This window comes from Lissotriton helveticus, chromosome 9 (assembly GCF_964261635.1).
Source record: "Lissotriton helveticus chromosome 9, aLisHel1.1, whole genome shotgun sequence".
Classification (NCBI taxonomy): domain Eukaryota; kingdom Metazoa; phylum Chordata; class Amphibia; order Caudata; family Salamandridae; genus Lissotriton; species Lissotriton helveticus.
In genome coordinates, this window is record NC_136070.1 from 1,095,558,192 (window position 1) to 1,095,576,514 (window position 18,323).

The 18,323-nt window shown below is 40.8% G+C and overlaps 1 protein-coding gene across 3 annotated transcripts in view; it reads right to left on the reverse strand.

Moving 5' to 3' along the window:
* Positions 1 to 15,224: 15,224 nt before the first annotated feature.
* Positions 15,225 to 18,323, reverse strand: part of FAM107A (family with sequence similarity 107 member A) — a 764,756-nt gene continuing 761,657 nt past the window's right edge. For all 3 annotated transcript variants that reach the window (XM_078661506.1, XM_078661507.1, XM_078661508.1), the window contains one exon: positions 15,225 to 17,549. In XM_078661506.1, coding sequence (XP_078517632.1) covers positions 17,439 to 17,549 — 111 coding nt within the window. In that variant the 3' untranslated portion in view covers positions 15,225 to 17,438. The remainder of the gene's footprint in view (positions 17,550 to 18,323) is intronic.

Genomic DNA, 18,323 nt, shown 5'->3' on the forward strand with positions numbered 1-18,323 from the left:
AAAATCTCTATCAAACCCTCCTCCTTTGGGTAAAATGCATATGCACTTCATTATCCAGGTGATGTGGCCCCTGTGCAACATTTGCGACGGACTCACTATGCTGCTAAAAAGTAGTTGTTCACCCACTGGAACAGCTTAAAATGCCATAAATTACAAATGTCTTAAGTGTCCTTACCTAAGGTATGCCTGTTGGTTTACCTATCTGTTCTGGTGGAATGATAATGCTGAAGGGTCTGTTTGTCTATTGCCACCTGACTTCTTTATGAAGATGTCCAATTGCTCCCTAGGAAGAACACAACTTAAGAACACAAGCAATGATAGGCTCTTTTGAACTGATGAGTGACCAATCACTTGTCCACAACAAATGCTGTGCAGCCACTGATGCTCCTCAACAAGATGTAATCCCGCTACACTTCGGCTGCACTCAAAAGAAATATCAGCCATCAGTGGAACCACAATGGGAGTTGCTATTGCAACAGGCTTAGACGATCAAACTCTGAATTACCATCAAGAGGGAATGTGCAGGTCCTGGTTCAGGTTAGCATAACACTTTTTCTACTACTCCCTACACCTACTTGTTGGTAGTAAAAGCAGGCATAGCTTCTTTACACACTCTTGAATTCCTACCTGGGAAAGCTTACATCATAGAATCTATTTGAGGTGAGGCAGATGCCTCAATTTCTACTTCCTCCATACAAAACATTTTTTTACATTATTTTTTTATTGATGGATTTGAGTACAGGCTACAATGACTATCTCCCGTCAGGTCATTACAGACACTGTTTGAGTCCAACATCTCTGTGTGACAGCCTGATGTATTCTGGGCATTGTTGTTGTGTTTCCCTACTATTCAACTTTTGACAACAAAGATGTGTAGGTGTAAATTTCACGACTTGAGTCTGTGTCCATAATGACCTGGAGTGAGATGCTCAAACTAGTATAAGCAAAAGGAATACACGTACATAATGTATTCATAGAGTGAAATGACCAGAAACAATTGTGATGTCCACTCACCCAGGCCCTCATCTTCAGCCGACTGTACTACGGCATTCCTCTCTTTGCAAGGATTGCAGCTCACCTCCTCCGATGACTACAGACCATACAGGACATCGCAGCCAGACTCGTTCAGGATCTCCCTAGACAAACCTACATAACCACCTACTCTAGCGAACCCCACTGCTTCCCTGTACAGAAAAGATGCAAGTTCAAGCTCCTTACCCATGCATACAAGGCCCTATACAACTGTGGACCTGAATACTTGAACCACTGCCTGAACTTCCATCAGCCCACCAGACATCTCTGCTCCATGTCCCTTTCTCTGACTCTCACCCCCTGTATCTGACAGAGCAGATACGGTGGTCGCTCCTTCTCATATCAGGCAGTGAAGACATGGAATGAGCTACCCTTTCATCTACGGACCGCCCCATCTGTTCCAGAGTTCCAAAGGTCCCTGAAGACCTGGCTATTCAGCTATTGAACTGGACCCTGCCAAAACATGAATACCCTCACGTCTGACAGGTAGAGCTCTACAAATCTACTGATTAATTGATTGACCTGAAACAGCAAGTCTCTTCACTAAGACCAAGAGGATAGGAAGGAACAAAAAAAGGGAAAAAGATAAGGGAAAGTGGAAGGGGGGTGGTGGGAGTGGGGATGAAGGTCAGGTGTACGGAAGAGGACAGTGAGTTGCAGGGGAGGTCAACTCCGAGGATCGGACAAGAGTTCGCAGGAAAAAGGTTGAATCATACCATGTCATTTCACCGAACTGTGGGCCCTGAGGGTTTGTCCAAGTCTTGTCATACAATTATGATACCTCCTTGATGGCCTTATGAAGACGAAGAATGGTGCTGATAGTATTGCTAGAAGTGACAAAGCATTCCTTTCTCAGCATTGCGCCTGCCTCTAAGTTCTGGCTTGGCACTTGCCCACTTGTGGGATGAAAAAAAAATATTCAAGCTTATCAGACTGGAGAAGAATTTTGGGAAGAGCTTCTGCAACTTCATTGTCAGTCATGGAATGAATCAGCAAGCTGGATGGCCTGTGAGGAAGGAGACCCAGTTGGTCTTCTGGAAAATCGATGGCTGTATTCCCTTGGTTCAGAATAGCAACCTACCTTATGTTTCATCGTCCGGCAAGAAGACAAAGGGCTTGAGAAAAAGCAAGAAAAGAGTAATTCTTCCTGGCCCACACATCTGAAATAACTCTTCCCAAACGTATTACTTGTGTTAGAAACCCCGTCCTCCTAAGTTAGAACCAGGATGTCCCTCTCCTCTGCCCAGCTAGTTTCACCTAGAAATAGAATATTCATGTGTAGCAAAGTAAGATGGCAACCAATATTAGCCATTTTTAAATGCAGGCCTACATTAGCTCTGGTCAATCGAACTGTGAATGCACACATTTTCTCTACAAATAACGTGCATGCCTATGTGTTAATGTCACATTGAAACAAAACATGTAATGTATGAAAGAAAACGCTTCCAGTAAATGCTCATGAAAAGGCAGCTACCCCCCCCCCATCACAAGCTCCCCTAAACATAAACAATGAAAGCAAAGCCCTCAAAAGTGTCCTTGTTTGCACATTGCAGACTGATATATAATAAGAACACCAGGCTAATCCCAGCCAAGACCCCAATTCCAGCCAGAAAAGAGCAAAATCCATCTCTGGGTGAACAATCAGAACTGCAGAGACATTAAAAAACAGGCTGGGATGGAGGAATAAGTTCGTACCATCGGGGTCTTCGAAAAGGAAAGCGCTCAGGCTCTTTCTGGAAATGTAGACATACCTGCAACTAGTAAGTACTTGTAGATAGGAAAGGCACATGTAGATACTGAGGAATTGGTTTATTTAATTAGGTAAAGTCATGGGTTACAATCAGTAACTGTGCTAGGTTAGAAAAAGAATTGAGTCTAGTTTCTATAGAATGTGAAAAAGTCTAATCTTTATTACAGGCAATATGTATTTATTTGATGTGGGATCATGTAGCATGCATTTAATAATGCACATATATTTGTGATGGCATTATTGATGGCTTGTTGTATATCTGATTTTTGCAGTTTATCAAGGAGAGAGAGAGGACTAGGTAGCTAGTCCGTTTCCCCAAGTATTATATGTTAATCAGAGAGGGCTAGCCTATTTGTGAAGATTTACAGGACTCAGGACTGTATGACAAAGTGGAAACCATTAGGTTTCTTCACGAAGCCCTCACCCACCAACCTAGTTGGTGGCATGCTTCATCATCGGGCCCACCCAGTGACACCGAATGTGTCCCGGTGTGCTACTATGCCTGGATACAGCGGAGCTGGTATGTTGCTGAGTGTGCAGTGTGGGTGACGTGAAAGTGAGATTTAAAAAGGCTATACTGTGGTCCCAGCACCCGAGGGGATAATTAGTCTTAATAACAGGGCCTCCGTTAGCATTAAAAAAGGCAATTGGATGTGATTGGAGTATATATTAGGACCTCCTACATCCAGGTGTGGTCTACATGTTTCAGCCAGGCCTTTGTAGTAAAACTGGCTTTCCTCAGGACCATTGAATAAGTGATGGTGCAATCTATACTTAAGTGAGTGTGTTGATTGTAAAAATGTGAAGCACTCGCTAAGGTGCTATATATGTGGGAGGGGGATTCCCTCTCCAAGCATTAGACTTTTTATAGTACAGACTGATGCTACAGGGACACCTTGGTCCTCTTGATGATCTCTTCCTTGAGAGAAGGGTCAACATTGTGGGTAAATCCAGGTGAATTGGTTTTCGTTGATAGCTGTTGACTACATTTTTCCAGAAGGTAGGAGGTAATCTGTTTTGTCAGAGTGATTTTCAAGTAGCATGTCTGCTGGTAGTGTATCAGTGAATTGTGCTGTTGATATTGATGAGTTGGTTTCAAGGGACTCCATGCAGAGAATGGAGATGATGTGGGACAGAATGGAGCCCTGGGGTACTCTGCAAGTGACAGAGAGTTACTGGGATCTTGAGATACCAACATATCTGAAATTATGTGGATTGGATCGGTAGGACAACTGAATGGAGAAAGTGCCAGTGAATTCCAATTCCAACAAGCGAGTGTAAATAAAGGTGGGAAACTAAACGGTGTGGAAGGCAGCAGAGGGGTCCTAAAGAGTTGTATGTCAGAATATTATAGTAAGAAATGTCATCTGAGAAAAAGCTTGTGTCCTAAATATAATTTTTTTAAAAAGATCATTCCCCTGGGTGTGGATTTGCCATTGTTAACTTGAATGGAGTGACATTTCGAAAAACAATTTTTGGGGCACAATAATTATCTCAGACGTTATTCTGACTACAATATTCTGGTACCACGCCATCCAAAGGTATTAGAAGGGATCATGAATGTATGTGGTCAGGGTGGCATTGTCTACTATTGCTAGGGTAGCTGAGTCAGATTTGAAGAATGATGTGAAGTATGATTGGTAATCATGAAGGTGGTGAGAAAGGAGACAGCTTTTTCAATTACCTTGATGATGACAAATAGATGTGTGATGTGCAAATAGATGGAAAGGTTTAGTATTGGTTTCTTTGGCAGTGAGACGATCTAGCCCAGTATTGAGGTCTTTTGAATGACCCCTTGAGAAAGTCAGATTTCTATCATGGCAAGTAGAGATAATTGAGCTTTACCAATAGAGCCCAATTGTTGGAGTCACCTTTGAGGAAGTTTATGATGTCAGTGAGGTCTGTGTTAAAGAGGAGGCTGAAGAGTAAGTATTGTAGGATGATGTGAGTCTGAATAGGTGGTGGGGGATTGTATATATTTTGTCACTGAAAAAAGGTAGATAAATGTGCACTTGTTGGTGAAATGTGGCAAATGTGGGTGTGGACGAGGATTAGAGCAGTGCTTGATCATTTTGAAAAGTACTCTGCTTCTGTTGAGTGCTTCATTGATGAAGTTGTTTTATGTGATGGGTTTTCTGCATACTGAATGATGAAATGTATTATTACGAGTTCATCAGATGATCTGGTTTTTCCTACTATCTTTCCTGTTCACAAATGATGGGCTTGTTGTTAGCATGGCCATCAGAACACCAGGTTGCCAATAGATTAGATTTTTAATTCTGTGTTTTCACTGGGGCATAGAGGCTGACGTGGCTTTCTAGGCATATGCTGAATTTGTTGAGATACGTAGTTGTATCACTGTAGTGTTAATGGCGCAGGAGCAAAGTTCATGTTGAGGGTTTATAATTGATACGTTCTCGAAGGAGAAGGTTTGTTGTTCTCATTTTGGTTGGCCTTGCTGCATTGATTGACCATGAAGCAGGATAATGGGAATGGTTTGATATTCTATCCAAAGAGTCTGTGGAAGGCAGATGCCCATCTTGCAGACAGTGGGAAGTGACATATGATGAGATCGGTATACAGCCTTTACAACAAAACTTTTACAACGAACTACCATTACAACGCAACTTTTACAACGCAAACCATTACAACGCATTGCGCTGGGGGGCGCTCTAGGATAGGGAATGTATTTAATATACTATCCAACACCTTCCCTACTATCCACGGGGACTGGAGTTGGAATAGTAAATTAAATAAATCACTATCCAGCGCCTAAAAGCACTATGCGTTGTAATGGTATGCGATGTAAAAACCGCGTTGTAAAGGTAGGCGTTGTAAAAGTATGCGTTGTAACGTCATACATCCGATGAGATCCTTTACTGCGACTTGTTTCTTTATCTAGAATGTAGGACAAGGATAATTCTCTGATGACCTCAAAGCTTCCCCCATTTTAGGAGAGTGGTCTGCACACTGAATTCTGCAGCCTGTTGGCACAAGAAAATATAGGATGTGTGAGGATGTGCAGTAGGCAATGTTTCTGTGATGAAGTGTGCTTAAAGGCTGTGAAATGAGGCCTTTGATGCCCTTATCATGAAGTACTTTAGAATGTGCAATAATGAGCATGCGTTGGAGAGTGTGTTTTGTAGTTTTAGGTTGAGTGGAGATTAGTCGAATATGGTGAGTTGTGCTACCTGTGTGTAGTGTTTTTATGCTGTCCGAATATGGGTGTGATTATGGGGATGTTAAGTGTAGAGTGCGTCGTGATGCCTAGCAAGTGTCAGAGACTTTTGAAGGGACAGGGGTTTAAGCTCCAGGCCCTTCTAGGCCCCAAAGTGTAAAATCCCTGTCTTCCTTCACCCCCAGCTGAGGACGCCTGAGCAACTGCTTTGCTAAGGGTGTTGGATGCAAATAGGGCCACCAACTGGCTGGAAGGAGGGGAGACTAATCAGGGAAGCTTGGGTGCATCCTGTGGTACTTTTTGTCTGTGCTGTGGCCTGTGTGTGGTGATAAGTCCAACTTTGTAGGGGCAGGTGGCAGGAAACCATTTGATAACTGCTTCTGATAGACTGAGGGATCAGCTTGTCTAACTACAGAAGGTACTGATGGCACTTACAATGCTCCTTCAGTGATGCTCTACAGGTTTGAGTTGATTTTATAATGGATCTATCATGGATAGAAGATTTCAATGTGACTCCTCAAAGCAGAAATGGACACAGAAAGGGACTTTCCAGAGTGCAGGTTGCTGTGACTTCTCATGATGGACGTGAAGATTGAAATTAGACTCAAAAGATGGCTTATCGGGCTAGAAAGCATAATTCTAAAAAGGACTGCTCATAAGAAAACGCAGAATGGTGTGCGTGGGCACTGTTTGATTTCAGCGGATATGGAATAAGGCTGGGATATTGGGTTGTCTAGAGCTCAGGTGGAATAAATACATGCATGATCAAGTTGCAATTGTTCAAAGGTAGGACATTCAGAAGCACCAGATTACACAAGGGAAACTGCAGATGTTTGCTTAATTAATGTAGGCAATCATTAATATAACTAATCATTTACTATCATCTTAAAGGAATAGTGCAACTATAGTACATTAAGTTATTGGTGTGGCATAGTATTTTTTTAAATAAGGACAAACACATATCTGAACACCACAAGGAGAGGAAGAGAACCACTCAACTCCTTAAACATCACATCAATATGTTATGTCAGGATACCCTCCCAGGTGAGGTATTTACTATTCAAATACACCTAACATAACACAAAATAACATAACATATGGCCTGATTACGAGTTTGTCGGATGGGATACTCCATCACAAACATAATGGATTATATCCTGTACGTCATATTACAAGTTCCCTAGGATATAATGGAATAGTAACATGGCGGACAAGATATCCGTCACATTTGTGACGTAGTAACCCTGTCCGCCAAATTCATAGGCAGGTCCATAATCTTCACTATGGAGTTTCAGCTCCCAATACAATAACTAGGTTCCTGAGATTAAAAGATGACAAACACAGCATACATAACTGATACATAATTGAATTTCAGTTGCAATTTTGTCTTTTCTCATTGACTTGACCACTTGAGGCAAATTTGTCACATGAAACAGTAATTTATTTTTCTACATAAAAGTAAGCAATTTTCAAAGCTCAATACATAACAAGAGTTACAAAAATAGATAATCCAAGTTTGTCATTTCAGAACTATAAATTCTTTGAATGGGTAATATCATTCTGAGTGTGAAAGAATGAGACTGATATGATTTCAAGTATTACATTATCCTCATTAAAGCATGATGAAAAATAGCTTCACTAACTTAAGCATAAATCTTCTGAAACTTTAAGATACATAGTCATAAATGGCACTCATACATATGAACAATTAGTACATTCAATCAAAAGTCAAGGCTTTTAGAAGATCTACAGTTAGAAGTAGAAGAAAAGCTGTGGACTACAGTGGTTTGATGTCTGTTTTTCTGATGTAGCATGCTATGCCTAGCAAACCACACTGCAACAAGCACTTATAGTTTTACAAGATTGCCACTGAGAAGGCATGCCTGGCATAGAGCATTATGTAGACAAAGATAATTTGTTGAGAGCTCCTGTAGCACAGATCAACTCAAGGGAGCTGGGATTTACAGTAAATATACAGCCATACGTGTTGATGGGTGCAGCACAAATAATACATTAAAACTTGTTCCGTAAAATTATGCATTTAGAGATTTTTTCTGTAACAACTAAAAGAGAGTAAACCCTGAAATGTATGTTTTAAGAAAGCCTAACTATTGAATGGCCGTGTCCACAAACTGAAAATGTATTACCTATTCCCTCATGTCCGGGTGGCTTGTGATAGCAGCTAGTAAATCAGGGTTATTTACGTTGTTTTATGCTTAAGGGTCTTACCTATCTCCACACCCACACCAATATGAGAGTTTGTCTATTTTCCACTTTGCACACTCCTCTGTGTGAGTCCTCTTCTCTTGATTTTGACTGGCTCCTTTATTGTTCTGTTCCTTGCTTACCAGTTCCTTTTCTGTTTAGTAAAACAAGATGGAAAGACCTTCGTGGCTCGAGGACAAACTCGAGAAAGCAGATAGGGATGAAGGTGTGAAGTGACTTCAAGTAGAAAGAGTAAGACAATGGCCAAAGATGATGACTGGTGAGTAACTAGGGAAATACCTGAAAGCCCCTCTTTGTCAACCCAGGCCTTACATATTTAGTAATGGACAAACTGTACCACCTAATGTCTGTTGAGCAGAAAATCTTGGATTGACACCTCCAAGGGTTTTCGTTAGGAAAATAAGAGCACCTTCTTTGACACAATTTTGCTTAAGACACATATCCAATACAAACATACATTGAAATGAATTAACTCAATACTAACAGGTTATTAAACGGAGGCGATTTCAACCTGAACACAATACTGAGACAGAAAATTACAGAGGGACCTTTAGATTGGGGCCCTACACATTTTATGAAAAAAACACTACATGCATCTTCTACCAGAGGAGGCCACACCCTTTAGTTATTGTGGCCTGAATTACAAGTGATAGAGGGACCAAGGCTAGTTTATTGTAATCATGAATATCAAAAGTAATCAAGCCACCTAAATTGACGTATGGCTTTTTTGGGCTGAACCCAAATGGAAAGTGGAATACCGAAATAAATAAAATGTGTCCAAGTAACAGCACATCATCTTTTTCCAAATATAGAAAATGTGCTTCTTCCTGCTCAGGGCAAGCTGAATTAGGGGGAAATAAGGACATAACAGTTTTTGTGGCTGGAGAAAATTGATGCAGCTGAGAGAAATGTTACTGCAACATTGTTGATGGATTCAAAAGCATGAGATTGCAATGCTCTAACTACAAACACTTAATCCAAAAGTGAACCCTGCAATTTCCGGGATGAATTGTCTAACTCAAGTGAAAGTAGAAGACAGAATATCTAAATATAATTTGATGTAATCTCACTACCAACTCTCAAGGGATCTTGAAAGGCCTGCAAGGCTGCCCATTTGATTATTCAGGCTCATAAATAAATACCAGTTAGAAAGTCTACCACAGAATGGACTGCATGAATAAGCGGAAATGTAATGTGATCTAAAATCAGAGATGAACCACTTCTGAAATGGTTTTCAATTATGAAAATATGCCTGTACCTGGGCAGCTAAAATGTTAAAAAAGACACTCCCAAATCCCTTGAATCCTGTGCCATTGGACCCCAATCCTCTCAACCTCCACACCAAGAAGTAGGTGTTGTGAAAAAGATCTTGAGAGAGAGAGGTAGGTTAAGGTAGCAACTGTTTCAGACCAACTATTGTCTAGTGGGGACGGGAACCAACAGATTCTTTGCCAATCTGCCCCAGAAGATGTGTGAAAAACTATAGGAGAAATGAACACTCCCAGGACAAAAACATACAGAGCCAGGGAATTTTCAGCCTCTGACAAACCCCTTGATAATTTTTGAGTCAGAAAGTCAATTCCTGAGAGGTTTGGAAGCACTGCTGAGGCAGTCTGCCCAACAATTCTCTTATCCTGACACCAAAATGCTGATGAACATAGAAACCTGTCCTTTACGATAAGTAAATCTAAAAGGCTACATCTTTGAGAGACTCAGGATAATTATCTCTACTGCCCCTTGATGTGGTACACTGCTGTAGTATTGTGTGTACTAATCTGGTCAAATTTTCAGCAACGAGAGGCAACGTTTGCATACGTGCTTTATAAATAAATGTGAGTGCTCTCCAACTGGAACACAACACCTTTTCTTTCCCTGACTAGTCCCCTGCATTGATACTCACCAATGTGCGTTCACCCAAACTAGTGGAATGGCATCGATAGAAGAGACCACTAACGAGAGAGAGAACAATTAAGCCCTTTATGCAGGTCAGTGGGATGGGGCCATCACATCAATGCATGGTCCAGCCGCGGGCCGTGGAGGGAGTTACGGTGGGGCAGGGAGGCGGGGAGGGGGAGGGGCGGGGTGGAGGGTGCTAAAAACAGGCATATGGATCATTGCAGGTAAGTACACAATTTAATTAATGAAACGAAATTCGTAGTGCGCACTGCATGGCAAAAAGCAATGCTGTGCGCGCTACGAATTTCGTTTTAATAATTAAATTGTGTACTTACCTGCAATGATCCATATGCCTGTTTTTAGCACCCTCCACCCCGCCCCTCCCCCTCCCCGCCTCCCTGCCCCACCGTAACTCCCTCCACGGCCCGCGGCTGGCATGGTCCCAAAAGAAAAGCAGATGTAGTGGGCCTAAATGCAGTCTTGCAGAGGAAACAACCAAAGCCATTACTACCATGTGTCCTCATACTGCTAGTCAGTCCACAGTTTTAATGCCATTAACAGCACTGCCAATCTATGTATGAATCAGGTATTTGTAAAGCATGAATTGAGTTGGAAGAAAGTGTAACACGGTACACAGCCAAAAACAAAGATACAATCAATGAGTGACAGGAGGGTTGCTCGGTTATTGAGAGAGGACATGGACTTTTCTGGAGTTTTCAGACCTTGCTGGAAGAAAGGGGTCTGCCCATTTCCAAACCTTGAGTGTTGCCCATATGAATTCTAAGGACTAGTTAAGAATCAGATATATGTATGTTTAGCAGGAAGACTTGACTCTTGGGCAAGTAGCAAACCATTTCTGGAAATCTAGAGAGAAATAGTAGGGAGGAGTAGGGGAGAGTGAAGAGGCAGGTCATCTAAATAGAGATTGGTCACTATTCCTAAATAATTAGAACTATCCACAAGAGGACCCAGACCATTTGTGAAAATTATTGATGAGGATTGTAGCCCTTGTTATTGGAACTGGAATGGATAACTGGCCCCTCTCACAGCAAATTGCAAAAAATATCTGGTGTAATTTCAGGACCCGAACATACAGCCAGATCTCCTTCAAATCCAATGTTTTTGGGACATCCCTATTTCACATCAAGGGAAGAAGTTTCCGACTGGTCTCTATCCGGGGATTCATTTTTTGAGCATCCATTGTCGGACCTATCATGTCTATCACTACCTGACACTCCTACTCCTTCTTCATTAGAAAAACTATTACACAGAACCCAGTGCCATTATCTCATCTGGCAAATGTAATTATTACAACTTCTATACCATTACTTAAATATTCTTCAGGAGCAGTGCTCTGTAAAATCTCTGGATCAATATATTGAGATGGCTTGAATCTCGTAAAATCTGTTGAAATTGTATAGTGCACTCCTTTGAAATAATGTCCAACATCTGTTAGTCAGTGACAGAAAGATGACAACTGCGAAGCAGATGAAGAGTTTTGCTGTTGACAACGAGGCCTGCTGCATGTATAAATGAAGCTGTTCTCCTCCTCCAATACTTACAGTGAAGAAAGGAACAATATGAATGAAAAGACTGTTAGGGAACAAGTATGAATAAGAGACACTCCAGTCTGAAATTTCTGATGTGCTATAAGAGTCTGGACATCTTTCTGGTGATGGACATGCTTTTGTCTCCTTAAGTTGAAAGTCACATAAAAGTTGGACAACATTTGCCAACTTCAATAATGCCTTCTTATGGACTTGCTCTGAGTACCTGTCCCAAAGTCATTTGATGCATTGGCCAGAAAAAGTTGTGCCTGAAGCTAAAACACCTTCTTGGTATCCAGCTAGGATTCAGAGAGGTGTCAGGTTGCTCCATGGTAGATAGTAAGTCCAAACAGAATAACTCACACATAATGCTTCAAGTGCGGCAGCACAGTCTTTCAAAAGAGACTGAGTAGTGCATGTTGTCTTTCATGGCTAAAGCGATGGCAGAAATGCTTTTTAGCACCAACTCATTGTCGATGTTAGCTGGTCTCTGAGAACTGCTTGCCTGGAGTCACCAAAGAGTTGAGCACTAGGCTATAAAGACCTAGATCAAGTTACATGGAATCTGGAAACAAATTGTTGGTGAAAGACACAGAAAATGATTCCTCTCCAACTCTTTCCACTTGCATTGAATTCTAAAGTGCACAAGCAAGGATCAATGTTAAAGGAGATTAGTGCCAAAGTGGTTCATTTTCCATAAAAATGAATGTTGGTGAAAATAGGAATGGCAATTTTCTCTCACGTGATGCAGAATCTTCGTAAGTGTATCCTTCTGCACTTATTTTTTTCTGTCATCCATTGTGGCAGGAGCTGTTGGACAGCTTCCTATGCATGCTTGGGTGCATGACGCTGCCTGACTCAAATATGGCCGAACCTGTTGCTCAGTCTCATACCGTGCATGCATGATCGGCGTGCAAACATGGTGGGTATAGTTCAGAATCTCTCAATCTTATAAGACTCACAGCATTTCTTTGCTAGCTTGCCCACTAGGACTGCCGAGAAAACCCACACAAAAGGGTGCCTCTGCTCATAAAAATCTGACCCCTTACTTCAGAGGTCTAGCACATGAGCATCTGCATTACAAGAAGAGGACCTGCTAATGAAGAGCAAGACACCATATCTCCCTATAAAATAAAAATAGCATGAGGAAAATAAGCAACTAATTATGTAGACACTAGGGTGTGAAAGATTTATATAACGGATCTCACCAGCTTCCACATCTTTTTCATTTCAACATGGTGACCTATACTCCTCTGGCATAAAAGGGATGGGCGAAAGTCCAGCTCAGGGTAGAAACAGTCCCTGAGATGTGGCATATCTCATGGATTAAACTTTAGGATTTCGACCCGATCCTAAACCCCAGCTCAGTGTTTGCCTATTCTGCATCATAACAAATGTAACCACTGTGTGAATTAAGAGCTGGCCGACTCAGCTGGTGAGTAGATGAGTCATTGTGTAAATGAGTATGTGAGCAAGTGTATGTGTCTACAAGTAAATGATGAGCGATAGCCTTGAAACTTGGTAGAGGGCAATCATCTAACATGTATGATTAAGAATTATTTTATAGACATAATAAAATCTTGTTTTTCAGATACTATAATTTCACATTTCTATCAGGGCCCAAATCCTATGTATTGTGACATTTTCATCCCAACCTATCTTTCAATAAGCAACATGGAAAATAAATCGTTAAGCGTATAATCGTTGTGCTGACTGTGTGTAGACACAATTTTTTAATATCAGAAAAGACTGGTGATTTTACCTATGATTAGGCCACCTGGCCAAAGGAATTGTATGACAATGGAGGACAAACTTATGCACACGTGTTGACTCAATTATGCAGCAAAAATTGGCAAATTATGCCTCATAATGTGGTACATTCTATGGCAGTATCATTGTTCTTTTTATCATTTTAACACGTAATAATACTGTATGGGCAAAAGTTCACCTTATTTGTACAGCTTAACCTTTGGGACGACTTCATTAAAGAGAGGCATGTGTAGAGATCAGTATCGCAGGATAAGTCATAGTGCCACCCACGATGCCCGCTGGTATGCTTCTCATGGCAGGACACAGCTCCTTAATGTATACTGAGTAAGCTCAGAAAAGGGAAAAGAAAATCCAGAGAATTGTCTGAGGGCCTCTTTTTATTGTGCAATGTGTGATCTATGCACATATGTACAGTTTATGCCAGGGCTAAAATGTTCTTTCTTATGTTATAATCAACAAATATACATATGTCTATGCTTGAAAGATGGATGCAAACCACAGAGGGTCGTGACTTGTGTTGAATAATTGGAATGAATGGGAGGGTGCTGCTGATGCCAACCATGGGGCTATATGCTGCAGTTCAAACATGACACTGTTGTTAGAGGGGGGACATACGGTCCGCCTCTTGAGGATTATCTACTGCGCACAGTTGATCTTCGCAAGCAAATGCAGCTGATGTGGGAGCCTGATGACTCTTCCACTCCACTAATACCAGGGTGTATACACAATAATAATATCCACCCGCCCGCTTGCTTATAGGTCAATCATCTAGGTCCTCACATTGAAGGAAGTGGCATTCATTCAGTGTCAGATCACCAGTCGTGCGGAAAACCAGATACTGACGAATCCCACGTGGAAAGGGACAAGGATTTTCGCTGCTCATGGGAAAATAGCTTTTGCTTGCTGGTGCATTTTCCATGTACTGAAAAAGGTGTTTTTTTAGCCATTTGTGGTAATTTGGCCCAACCACAAGGTGGCGTCCTAAATTTACAGGCTTGCCTTGCCACGTGGAAGCGCAGGACCTTTTACCAGACCTCTGTTCTCAACTGCTCTGGTGTCTCGATGTCCTATGTGTAAAAGCCTGAACGAGTATCTTTATCACAAGAATGTTAGGTCGGTTTTGCAGGTTTAAGTATCACAGCTGAAGACTGTCTATCCACAATTTCGTTTTTGCAAATTGATCTAATCAAAGGTATTGATTTTAATATTTTAAAGTATCAAAAACTGCATATAGCTGTATGGATTGGAGAGCAAACAACCACGATTGCAGAGATACAGAGAAACTAGAATTATCCTATTTTGAAATTTGTAGCACGCATTAGCCTAGACACGTCTTAAAAATTGCATTATAATATCAAAACAGCTGCCTACCTGATCTAACAATAATATCTACTTCCCACTTCATCCCTTTTCAGATTTCACACTTAGACCTTCTGTAGAGCTAATTTCTGTTCACTACAGGTTGCAGTATAAGATCATAACAGATTGTTCCTCCGCAATTACTGGAGCAAGAAGAATGTTTCAAAGTTACACACAGTTGTTTCATCCATGTTTCCTAACATGACTAAAAATAAAACACAAAACATTTGTAACAATCGCTTTCAGAGGTGAATGTAGTAGGTGGTGATCATCTACCCTCCTTGGGTACCTCCCAAATGAGCATAACACGCGTAAATTAGCTGCTAAGGTCCCAAAAGCCTTGGACAACCAATACTGTATCAATATCTGTTTAAAATGTCCCTGACCAATAGGTTTTGAAAATGCAGGTACTTTGACAAATGGTAGGAAATTCAATGAAATAAACATGTTCACACTTAAAACAATGTATTTTTAAAATTTAATTAGTTAATACCAATGTAAAATATTTATTTTGATATCTATGTAGGGAAGAAAGTCATTTTTTCTTATAATACCAGCCCGTCATCAACTCCAAAGTGGTGAGCCTGATAAAAGCGTGTTACCTAGCCTACTGAGAAAATGTAATACTGATGCGAGTCGAATACTTTGGCGGTTTTTGTTTACTTTTCACACTGGATAGTTTAAATACTGTTGGATGATATATGAGAGGATGACTTAATTTGTAACAAGGACATAACGGCTATCGAGTTTGAGCAGTGCTTTTGATGTCTCTTAGTGGTCTACAATGTTTCAAATTGACCCTTTCAAAAACTAGAGAATGTTGCGAAAAAGACAGCTACTTTGGAAGGAAAGGACTCCTAATTTTAATAAATCCTTTCTATTATCTTTAAACTAATTTTTAGTGAAATATATGGTTTATATTTAGCACAGTAATGCATTGTGTAGGTCTGTGTATTGTAGATGTGCATAAACGTTAAAGAGCATTTGTAGTATGTAGAGTTGAGTTTCCTGCCGCTAAACCGGCGATAATTTTAACGAGGTTCTTGCTAATATGCCCCATAGTTCGGTGTTTCCAATTCAAAGGACATGATATGACCACAATAAGCGTTCAAGAGATACAGAGACAGGGTTGTTTCTGTAGAAGGTTGATGCCTAATTTTACATCTCAGCAGTGAGAACAAATTGCACTGAAGATTCTGCTATGCCAACATGGTTTCATTGTGAAACATGACATCTGTTTACATCTTCGACGATGATGAGGATGATTGAAGTAATGGTTCAAGATGATTGTAGGTGGGAAGTGCATACAGTAGAAGCCAGAAGGAAATCATAAAAGCATACTCTACTTGTACATACACAACTGGGACTTATGGTCATGAAGAGCTGCTGCAATGTTCAGTCAGTGTCTGCGATAGTAACTACATTTTAATCTAGAAATTAGTCACATTATTAATCAGAGTTTAAGAAAAGATTGATTCCAGCAAGTCAATCATTCCCCATTTTCAAGCTTATGAGAGTGTATCCTCAATGGCTGGGCCACCTTAGTGGAGCATAATAGATGCTGTGTAAAAGGTACTGGTGTGACAATAGGATTAAACGGTTATTAACTCAGCCATTTTTGACTTTTTATATAAATACGTTCCCAGTAAATAGAGTCTAATACATTCTTTTTTTATGGATCAGTTCGGCTGACCAAAGGCACATAAAGTCTACTAATGACCAAGAGGTTCAGTGGGTTATTTTGTGTTATTTTATTAGAAAGTGCCAAGTTCTTGGAGTGATTAATGTCTTTTGAGACCACCAAGAAAAAACTTTACTTAGAAGTGCAAAGGTCTGGTTTTAGGTAGATACCAGAGAAGTGCTTCCCCTTTGTTCTGCTGTAGGAGAAGTAGGGCATGCAGCTGGATAAAGAAGTGCCTTGGAGATTCCGCCTTCCCAACACTGGCTGCTCCTTGGGTAGCATTCGACTGCCAGGACTCAGTAGTAGACCATTACATTCAAAGAAGTCTGCATACACTTGTAGCTGTAAGGTTGAATGTTTCGGCTGTAAAAGTTAAAAGAAGGACCACACACCCTTTAGCTCCGTTAAAAACAATTGCCACATGCTCCAACTTAGAAAAATAACATGTTGCATGACTGTTCAGGAAGGAGTTTTCTCGACATATTCAAAGTTACCATATTGTTCTTCTACAGTTGAGACATAAGCTCTACAGAAATACACCTGAGGATATTAAGATATTACAAAATATGAGACAAAGCCACAGTTGAACAGCTCTTAATAAATTGCTCTTGCCAGGTTCACTTGATGGTTTTTCTTCCTTTACATCACAAGTGCCCCTCCCTTAAACACATGTTATAAGTCACAGAGCCCACAAGAGGATTACACAAACTTAATGAAAATGGGTGTTGTTAGCATGCGCTGAGACACTCTGCAAAGAACTAATGAGTAGTCTTTCATGTCGTCACTTGTGATACCCTACCCAGTGAAATACTTGTCTGATATTTCAAAGTATCATTTCACTGACACTGGAGCCCTTCTGTGCATTTCTACCGAAGCAGGCATTAATATCGAGAAGCGGACCCAAAGACATGGCTGTGAGGCTAACCACATACATAGATGTCAGTGTACAGGTAGTAGAGCCACCAGTCGTCTACACATCTGAAGATATCTTGTGAGAAGCTACTCTGGGTTCTCATCAGCCGAGATTGTTGAAATCCTTCTCAGGTTTTCCTTAACTTTAATAAATTCCGGTGCAAGGCCTTCTTTACCTTCCTCGTCATCTTTTTCAATCTACAAAAGAAAGTATGGAAATGATTAGATTGACCAACCTCGTAGGTAAGAAACATTTGAGCTCAGCGTGATTACTGAATGAAAGAATTGTGATAAATCTCAGTTTAAATCAAAAATGGCAGTGCCCGTTGCCCCATGTGGTAAGGCTGGTAAGGGACCTAAATATAGATATTTCAATTACCCACAAGTAGTGGAGCTACACAATATATCTCAAAGAAACACTGAAGACTTATACTAGACATAAACCTTCACTTAATATGAGTAAAATTTCACTACTTTCTACCACTGTAACTGTTTTCTCCTGCACCTGCCAGTATGGATCGCAATACTCTGTTATTTTGCCAAAAGCCTGTTAGACTGAGTCTCGCAGAAGAACAGAATTTCTTTCCACGTTTTAGCAAAATAAAGTTGGGCTTGAGAATGATTGCACTAAAGTATACAAAAATCCATAGTTATTTTGCACACCATGTCACCCCAATTTGGACCCAACTATATGCAAATCAATCTTGACCCCGCTCCAGTCAGAACAGTCCAACCCGAACTGCTGAGTCAGGTCCCCACTGAACCGGAACACAAGCAAGCCAGGACTGTTTTATCCCTAGTTATGATCACATCAGACAGTTAAAGCTTGGTTGCAGTAACACAGTTTGCACTGGACCCATGTCTGGACATACCTGTCCTGCTTAGGGCGATACACTAAAGTATACAAAAAAGTGATGAATGGAATGCTGGATTTAATGTCAACCACAGATAATTACTCGAGTCGCATCCCAA